Source organism: Podarcis tiliguerta (assembly GCF_965153285.1).
Source record: "Podarcis tiliguerta genome assembly, chromosome: 4".
Taxonomy (NCBI): Eukaryota; Metazoa; Chordata; class Lepidosauria; order Squamata; family Lacertidae; genus Podarcis; species Podarcis tiliguerta.
Window position 1 is genome coordinate 96,257,782 of NC_139537.1, and position 10,116 is coordinate 96,267,897.

General features: G+C 41.8%; 1 protein-coding gene across 5 annotated transcripts in view; it reads left to right on the forward strand.

The window, feature by feature from the left end:
- KLHL1 (kelch like family member 1) overlaps nucleotides 1-10,116 on the forward strand; it is a 135,303-nt gene that overhangs the window by 98,135 nt on the left and 27,052 nt on the right. For 4 of the 5 annotated variants that reach the window (XM_083435835.1, XM_083435833.1, XM_083435834.1 and 1 more), the window contains exon 8: nucleotides 6,879-7,041. In XM_083435835.1, the coding sequence (XP_083291961.1) occupies nucleotides 6,879-7,041 (163 nt within the window). The remainder of the gene's footprint in view (nucleotides 1-6,878; nucleotides 7,042-10,116) is intronic. The other variant, XM_083435837.1, reaches the window with a different exon arrangement.

A 10,116-nucleotide genomic window follows, 5' to 3' on the forward strand; every position in this document is an offset into this window, starting at 1 on the left:
GGAGACTATATTGAGATCAGGGTTTCATATGCTGGTGCAACTCCAGATGAACGGAGGATGTGAGAGTTAAGCGAACATAGCCCAACTGCGGAGGCAGTGAGAGATTTTACTTTCTTGGGCCCCATGATCACTGCAGATGGTGACAGCAGCCACGAAATTAAAAGATGCCTGCTTCTTGGGAGAAAAGCAATGACAAACCTAGACAGCATCTTAAAAAGCAGAGACATCACCTTGCCAACAAAGGTCTGTATAGTTAAAGCTATGGTTTTCCCAGTAGTGATGTATGAAAATGAGAGCTGGACCATAAAGAAGGCTGATCGCCAAAGAATTGATGCTTTTGAATTATGGTGCTGAAGGAGACTCTTGAAAGTCCCATGGACTGCAAGAAGATCAAACCTATCCATTCTGAAGTAAATCAACCCTAAGTGCTCACTGGAAGGACAGATTGTGAAGCTGAGGCTCCAATACTTTGGCCACCTCATGAGAAGAGAAGACTCCCTGGAAAAGACCCTGATGTTGGGAAAGATGGAGGGCACAAGGAGAAGGGGACGACAGAGGACGAGATGGCTGGACAGTGTTCTCGAAGCTACCAGCATGAGTTTGACCAAACTGCGGGAGGCAGTGGAAGACAGGAGGGCCTGGCGTGCTACGGTCCATGGGATCATGAAAAGTCGGACACGACTAAACGACTGAACAACAACAACCCAACTGCACCAAGAACTTCCAGGCTCAACCAGAGATCATCTCTAGATCCTAATCCTGCTCATTGCAGCAGATCTTGCTATAGGATTATTCCCCTAAAAAGCCAAGTACCCCATCCCCAGTTTAAGCTCTTATTCTCATTAACTCACTATCCACAGCATTAAACAAGAGATCTTAAACAAACCACAGTTCCCCATTTCCCAAGTTTATACAGCCTCATTCATGGCAGGCACATCCAACAGGTAGATCGTGATTTACCAGTAGATCACTGAACGACTGTGGTAGATCACTGGTAGATCACTGGCTCCCACCAAAGAAGCTCAACAACTGTGGCTCCCCTAAAAAAAGCTCAGCATTTTTGCCCTGCACCCCAAAAAGTGGGCCTTTCCTCCTCCCTAAAAATAACTCAACAACACTGACCTGAACCCCCAAAAAGGGGGTTGATCACTGCCAGTTTTTAACTCTGTGAGATCACATCACAGTCTCTTGGGAGTTGGCCACCCCTGATGTAGAGGAATGCCAATGTTTTCTGTGAAATGTGAACATGAGCTATAGAAAACATCACTGATTTGAACTAGAACAAGGAAATCATGTTTTCCATTTGTCTGTCCAGGTTTCTCTTTTGTTTTGCTTTTAACTTTAAGTTTGTGTCTCTTTGATCTGCATTTTTATTATGTACATCTACAGCACTGCGTTTAAACATGGAACATAAAATGTGCTAAATCTCCAGATAAAATTATTGAGTCCCTGGGACGTTCAGCATGAACTTTCAGTATGCCTGAGCAATGTGACTTCTTTTCGTTTTTTTTGTTTTTTTTTTACAACCACTGCAGGTTTATTACTTTCGGAATAATGAAGATGCTTCTTTAATTTATTTTTAAAGCCCTGGGAGCCCACATATTTAATAAAAGCTCTCAGCAACATTAAACTACCCTTAATTAAGATTTCCTGTTAAATAAAGAAAACCTGTATAAGGAGCATCTTCTGTAGATGTAGCTATTTATTTACCCAGATAAACATATCATGATGTAACTTATTTTCCTTTTTTTTTTAAAAAAAAATATTTTTATTAGCAGTTTCAACATAAGAAATTGTCAAACCATATAATCGCTTACATTAATTTCCCCCCCTTTCCCCCTCCCTTCCCTCCTTCCCTCCTCCCCCCACCAAGGACTTCCTCAGCTCCTCTCTCTGATTTCTCAGCCCATATTATTCTCTGCATGTTATAAAATTGTACATATCCCTACATTATCTATCTAACATGTTATCAACCAATAAATTTGTGTATGTTTATTCAGAACCTGGCAAGGAGTCCAGTTCATTTTGTTGTCTTTTTAGATAATTTGTAAAAAGCTCCTATTCTTCCTTAAAGTCACAGTTGACCTTGTCCCGCAATTATATTTAGCAAACTTTGCGTAGCTCATCAGTTTTTCTTGCCACTGTTCTTTCTTTGGGATTTCCTCATTCTTCCATCCTTGTGCTATCAAGACTCTCGCTGCTGTTGTGGCATACATAAATAAATTCTTTGTTTTTCTTGGCAGGTCTTGTCCTACAATCCCTAACAAAAATGCTTCTGGTTTTTCTACAAATGTCATTTTAAACATTTTTTTCAGTTCATTGTATATCATTTCCCAATTTTTAAAAAAATTTCCCACTACATTTCCACCACATATGATAAAAAGTCCCTTCTTTTTCTTTACATTTTCAACATATATTTGACCTGGTTTTATACATTTTTGCAATCTGTACTGGTGTAATATACCATCTATACATCATTTTCATATAATTTTCTTTCAAGAGAGAACAATCTGTAAATTTCAAATTTACTTTCCACAATTTTTCCCAATCCTCAAATTGTATATTATGTCCTATTGTCCTGTGCCGATTTGATCATAACCGATTTGACCGCCTCATCTTTTGTTTCCCATTCTAGCAAAATACTATATGCTTTCTTCAGCAGCTTCCTTTCTCCTTCTATAACTTCTTTTTGAAATCTAGAAGTTGTATAACTAAACCCTGATGCAACTTATTTTCCTGTTGGTAGTACAGAATTCTGTTTTTAAATAAAACACACAGAGACTTGTTATACAGAGAGAGAGAGAGAGAGAGAGAGAGAGAGAGAAGGAATATTCTACAAATAAAAAATAGCTGAAGAGTGAGGGCTTTGGAATATGTATGTGTGCCACTACAGTGGCAGACAGAGAGAAACTCTAGATTCAGGTAGGTAGCTGTGTTGGTCTGAAGCAGTTGAAATATATATAAAAAATTTAAAATGTACCTGAAGAAGTGTGCATGCACATGGAAACTTATACCAAAAACAAACTTAGTTGGTCTCTAAGGTGCTACTGGACATTTTTTATATATATTTAGAGAGAAACTCTGTTAATGAAACAACACCAGTACCCTCAAAGAGCCCCCATTACGCCTCATTGAAGTTCTGTGGGCATAAATGCACATAAATGTAAATCAGGTACATTAAATCTACACACACATCCATCAGCAGGGCTGCTCCTACCATGAGGCAGAGTGAGGCAGCTGGAAAGTCGCTAGAATGAGTGCCGTGTGGTCTGCCCTGCAGCCCCTAAGCTAGCTTACTGCCGTAGCTAGGCTAGGTGAGGTGAGGCAACCTCCTACCCCACCGGCGATGGGCCCAGATCTGTGGGCAGGGGAAAATGTCAGTGGTCTATCTTGTTTCAGGTGCCTAAAGTTATTGGGCCGGCCCCGTCCATCAGTATTCTCAGTGAACACAAGCTAGGGCTGCATTTCTTTTTATCTTGTTTTATTCTTCATTTTAGTAATAATTTTTATATTTGTGGTTTTTATTCTGTGCAAGCTGCCATGTGTGGACCTTGCCTGGGAAGGTGGTATATACATATTTTAGAATAATACGAACTGAAAAGTGCATCCTTCCCTAACAAGGCAAATAAGATCCAATAAGTGCATGAGCTCTGGAGTTGGTATAGTTAATTTCAACCAAGACTCTTTTTTTTCAGCTGGAATGTGCCAGGATGGCATTCTGGCACCTCTCAGGTGGGCACCAGAAGTGCAGGGAAAGATCTAACCACCTTTATCAAAGCCCTGCTGTGCCTTCGGCTCATGAGGAGACCCTCCCTGGACCCGCTAGGGGATATCCTCTACAAGCTCCAGAGAGGGTCTCCTCCTGAGCCAGAGACGCAGCAGAGCTTTGGTGAGGCTCTTTAGCCTCCCGGCTAACAGCTGATGCACGGGAAAGCTTCACCTTAATTGAGCAAGCCCCCGTGCTGCCCCTCTTTGGGCTCTGGGGTCAGTCTTCTGAGGGAAGTGGTGTTCCAGCAGCTTTTTCTCTGGAGAAAGAAAAAGCACTGGTTTCAAGAATAAGAACAATAATAGTTCTCAATCGTTTGCGTCAATGGGAAGGAAAGCTGGAGAAAAAAAGTATTTGCAAAAAGGCCCCTGCCACCCTAGCCACAAGGTGTAAGAAGTGGCAGTAACTCCTTCATAGATTCTCCCCCTCCTGCCCCAAACCGCCACAAAATTGCTCTGTTAGAATATAAAGTAATGAATGACTTCCTGACAAGAACAATGCAATAATATGCCTGGGGAGATTTCATGGAAAAAGATGTACCATGGATGGCTTAGATATAAGTTGGGGGTTGAGTCCATTCTCTGTCTGTGTACTATGTTGACCACTGCCTCCAGAGAGCTGTGAGAGGAATATTAAGAGAACAACAAGCATTTTGCCATCTAGGAGAACAAAATTCAGATTAACATAGCATCGTCGAGAGAATTTTCATGTCTGCTCCAGAAAAATGTGAAACCCTACAAATGTAATTAAAATAATTCAGATATATTGTTTCAGCAATGGCATCTGCTCTCTGAGTCAGTGGAATACTTTAAAGCCCATTTGGTGAAGTAAAAAAAAAGGCATAGAAATAGGAGTTCGATACACACATTGGACAATAACCTTATGACTTTTAAAATTGATATGCAAAACCATGACAATAAAAGGTTGAATATCAGATACAGACATTTCTTATTTTACATTTGATGAAAGGCTAGAGCAAGTACTAAACCTCAGTGAATTATGCAGGAAAATATCTATACAGCATGAATGTCTCCATGCAGAGTGCATGCTATGCCATGAATTATTATGCAGCTTTCCTTCACAGAACAAAGCTCTGCAACAGAACTCAGGTGATCTCAGTTTCTCAACTACTAGTCCATGTGCTGTGATCATGAACAATTTTATGATATTTGCAGGGAGAAGTATATTGCTACATTAATATGGTGTCCAACTCAGTGTGCAGCTATATACCATGTAGAATATTCAGCGAACAACTTCTAATAATTTGAATAAACCTCTAATAAAAAACATCTTCCAACAGGTCCCAGGTATAAATTAGCTCCCAAAAGGTATGGGTATGACTAAGTGTGGAATCATCACATCAGGTAGAAGTTGTCAAGGCAGCTAGCAGTGTTTAATCCCAAGGGACTGTCCCACATTCAGGTGCACCTACTAGAAAAAAATACAGTTTATATAGAATTTTGCACTTTTGGCCTTAGAACAGAGGTGCTACCGTGTGCTAATAGGAACAACAGTCTGACATTTCACTACAGACTACTTAAAAATAAATTGAGTTCTAGCTATTAAAAGAAATGAACCGAAAAGTTCATTCGGAAAGAGGACTTTTAGCCTTAGCTATCTTTGAAACAGTTTGTCTTTCTCAAGCTACTGTTCTGCCTCAGAAAATCCATCTTCCGCTATCTCAAGGAGAGAGGTTTGAGAAACACTAAAAATCACCAATGCTATTAACATTACAAAACCTGGAATTGTTTAAGATAGGTCAAGAGTTCTGAAGTCTGAAAATGAGCAATATATCTCGGGTATACTGTTTTTCTGCAAGCCCAAGAACCAATGTTCATGGCAGCCCTCTTATGAGCTGTGCTGGTGCATGAGAAGCTGTCACTGGGATTGCAGGTGGACTTTCACTGTGGCAAAATGACAAACTGTGAGAATGTGGTTGCTATGCATGCAGCTGTTGCAATTTGAATAATATTGGGGGGGACACATAAAAGGTTACTAGCCATGAAAGCTGAAGGAAACACCATTCTACGAGAGTAAGAAATCTCTGATGCTGTGGAAAGAGAACGGGGAATACCCTCTCCTTCACGCCTTGATTGGGTGTGCCCAGAAGTCCCCTGTTGGAAACGGAATGCATGTCTGGATAGACTTGGGTCGGATCCAGTAAGACAAATCATAGTTTCTTACTAGAGATTGCATGAGAATTTGCGGGGGCTTGGCATTTTAACTCTCCCCTGGTTGAGAAGTCTGGCTCCATTTCAAGGTGGGCTAGGCCCCTTTTGAATCAGGTATCTCGCCTACCCTTACTCCTGCTGTGGTGTGTGCATCCTCCCCTTGCTGCGACACAGCCCTTCCTGCAACTTCCCTGCCCCTTTCTTTCTCAGTCGAAAGGGAAAAGGGGGGGAAAGCAGTTCTGTGAGGGCAGGAGGAAAAGAGAGGATAAGTCTTAACTCTCAAGCCTATTAGGGTTCTTTGAAAGTGTCAACAAGGCAGGGAGAAAGTGGATAGAGAAAAGTTTGTCTCCCTCTCTCTAACACTAGTCCTCATGAACATCCAAGGAATCTGAATGTTGGAAGACTCAGGACAGATAAAAGAAGGTACTTTTTCATACTTGGGGGGGGGGGCGTGGTCGCCACCAACATGGATGCCTTTAAAAGAGAATTATACAAATTAGTGGAGGATAAGGTTAGCAGCAGCTGCTAGTCATGATGGCTATTTTCTGCCTCCACTGTTGGAGGCAGTACGCCTCTGAATACCAGTGTCTGGGGGATCTGAAACCAGGTAGGCTGTTGTGGGTTTTTTTGTCCTGCTTGCCAGTTTCCCACCTAGTCAAATGGACCCCGTGCAACTTCTGCAGGGCTGCTGCCACTGCCATGCAAATATTGGTAGCTACCTGTGCACCATTCCAGTGGAACTGCCAGTTCACACAGTCCCTTCAGGCAAGGATTGTCCAGCCAGCGTTCCTCTGGGAGCCCCACATGCTGTCACGTAGGGGTTTACTGCCATATGAGAAGCAGATTGACCTATTGATTGGTCCATGCATGTTGGACTTTACAGAGCTGGCCTTTCATTTGTTGGATACATTGTTATCTTCTTCCTCTGACTATCTTTCTAGGAGTTACTGTTCTCGAAGGGCCAATTTATGCAGTTGGAGGCCATGATGGTTGGAGCTATCTGAACACAGTCGAGAGGTGGGACCCCCAAAGTCAGCAGTGGACTTTTGTAGCCAGCATGTCTATTGCCAGAAGCACAGTCGGTGTGGCAGCATTAAATGGCAAGTGAGTAGTGGGGGATAATGGTTTAAAATGGTACAGTTATCAGTAACTGACACATACTTGGGCAGAAACGTTCCAATGCCTCTCACATTGACTAGATGTCACAATTACCTCTTCAGTTCTCTACAACGCCAAACTCAAGGTGCTCTTCTGCTCCTTACAAGCATGACTAAAATGGCTTATGCCAAGAACAGAGATTTCAGAAATGGAGCCTGTGCATAATTAGAATAGTGTTTACAGACCTGAAAGTGCAAGGGGAAATCTCACAATTAAGTTTGCAGTTTGCAGTTTGAAGAAATTGCATATTTCCTAAATGGTGTCTGAAATACAATCTTGCATTTTATAATGTGATCTTTATTCATTCTTCCCATCTCTCAAGCCCAAGTAGCAATTATGGGAGTAGATGGCAACACTGTGTCAATGTCTATGCCTTTTGCTCCCAGTAGTTTAGCAGTCTTACATTTCCCTTCTCCTTTTATTTATAATCTTTTTCTTTCATTTATGTTATTGTCACGTTATCTTAATAAATTGCTGATACCTAGAACAAAACAGGTAGGTAGCCGTGTTGGTCTGCCATAGTCGAAACAAAATAAAAAAATTCCTTCCAGTAGCACCTTAGAGACCAACTAAGTTTGTTATTGGCGTGAGCTTTCGTGTGGATGCACACTTCTTCAGATACACTGAAACAGAAGTCACCAGACAGAAGTCACTATATATAAGGGTCTGGTGAATTCTGTTTCAATGTATCTGAAGAAGTGTGCATGCACACGAAAGCTCATACCAATAACAAACTTAGTTGGTCTCTAAGGTGCTACTGGAAGGAATTTTATTATCTAGAACAAAACACTCTGTCATCAAAGAAGGCAGATGTGACACATCGTCATTTGCATAAACTAGTTCTGGAATTGGTCTGGCAGTGGTAGCTCCCAATGGTGCACATAAACAGAAGATGCAAACACAAGGCTACCTGCATGATTTGGGTTGTGGGAGGGTGACTGCATCAGAAAACTGAGGAACTAATGGAGCTATCGGCTTAACACCCAGTATTACCATCTTTCAACATTCACTGCTTTCAGATCTTCCATGTAAATGTGCTTTGGATTACAGTCATCCAATCCAATTCTATGTGTGTTTCCTCAGAAATAAAGCTTGGTTTGTTCATTAGGGCTTTCTCCCAAGTAAGTGTGATAGGAGTGCATCCTTTGGCTGTAGCCTTTGAAATGCAGAAGTCGCTTTTCCCCAAAGTGCACTTTTGTACATAGCAGTTTGCATGTGTACACACTTTAACACAACACATCTAAAGCACCAGCTATGATCCATGTTTTGTGAACAGGCAGGTGGGTGTCCTTTCAAATTAGTGCACAGAAGTGCTAACTCATCTCTTCAGTTACTTTTTCCACAGACCTCTTTTTTAAATAATACTGTCTTTTAAAAGAGAGGGGCTGGAAATGGGTATATACTGATAGACTAAGGATGTAAATCTGTTTGTAGAGGTAGCTAAGTGTCTGTATTGCTTCCTATTTTACCTTTCTCATTCATAGAAAAGTTAAATTGTGAGGGGAAGTGGCACATCTTTGCAGCATCAGTAGGTCTGCCCCAAGAGGAGGTGATCTGAAAAAGCACTCCCTTGTGTACACATGTGTGTAGCAAGTGCATGAGAATTGCATTCTTGCACAAAACGGATTATAGCCCTACCAACAGAATGTCTTTCACAGCAACAAATAGTGTGAGACAGGTGCAACACGGAGCTGACATCATGTGTACAGCACTCCCCTAAGGTACTTGCATCCAGCACCGAATGTACATTATCACGCAGTGTGAACATGCCCTTAGTCAGAATGTTCCTTTAATCAGACCATTCCCAAAAGTACCGTATATTGGTTCCATTTCTCTTCAGAACATTTATTTCAGGTTCAGTCTAATTGAGTCTGGTCTTAGTGAATTGTGGCTCTAGTATGATACAGCACCTGTCATTGGGCTTTAATTGATAACTGTATGCAATACAGACACTTGCATACAGGAAATTTTACTGTATTTTTTGTGTAAAATTAATGTTATAGGAAAGCAGGGAGTTATAGCTTCTCATAGTTAGTGGACTGCTCTTTAACTTGGGAAATCACAGGACCTTTTTCTGTTTGATCTTCAGAAAGTCAGTTGGCTAACATTTGTAAAAATTGATCACCTGAGACACGCTACAACACCATGCAAGCGCTTAAACTGCTCCACACGCCAACTGCTGCATGGACTTTAATATCACAAACCAGACCATTATATTAGAGGTGTGGGAATATTATTCCAGCATTGGAAACTAATATTCTACTGCAGATACTTTAGGACTTCAGTACTAAACTCTTCGACACTTTGATAAGGTCTCTTTATGGTGTTTCAAAAAATAGCTTGATAGAAAAAAAGATAAAATAATCATATGAGTGTGTGTTCATGGATGAGGTATGTGGGTGTTAGGTTTGCACCTACTGACTCAGCACTGGATAGCTCAGTTGGTTAGAGCGTAGTGCTAATAACGCCAAGGCTGCAGGTTCAATCCCTGTATGCATATTCCTGCATTGCAGGGGGTTGGACTGGATGATCCTCGGGGTCCTTTACAACTCGATGATTCTACGGCCACCCCTCAACCTTCATGTGTTGATGATAATTTGTTTTTAGAAGCCTATAGACATAAGCTTTGGGACGCGGGTGGTGCTGTGGGTTAAACCACAGAGCCTAGGACTTGCCGATCAGAAGGTCAGTGGTTTGAATCCCCGTGACGGGATGAGCTCCCATTGCTCAGTCCCTGCTCCTGCCAACCTAGTGTTATAGGCCTGGAGTCAGCTTCACCTGCTGAGCAGCAGCCTGAAGGAGCAGAAAGTGAAGTGACTCCACCTGCTGCTGATCAGCCTTCTTGCTCCTGATGAGAACCAGCTGGCTCCAGCCTTCTTGAGCAGGCTTTCCAGCCTCAGTCAGTTGCTGGAAACAACATTTGTCATTCTTGATCAGACCTTGCTGCTTCTTGCTTCTCATGACCTTGGCCTCTCGACTGGATCATCTGACTACGTGAACTGAGATGCTCCTGACCTTAGG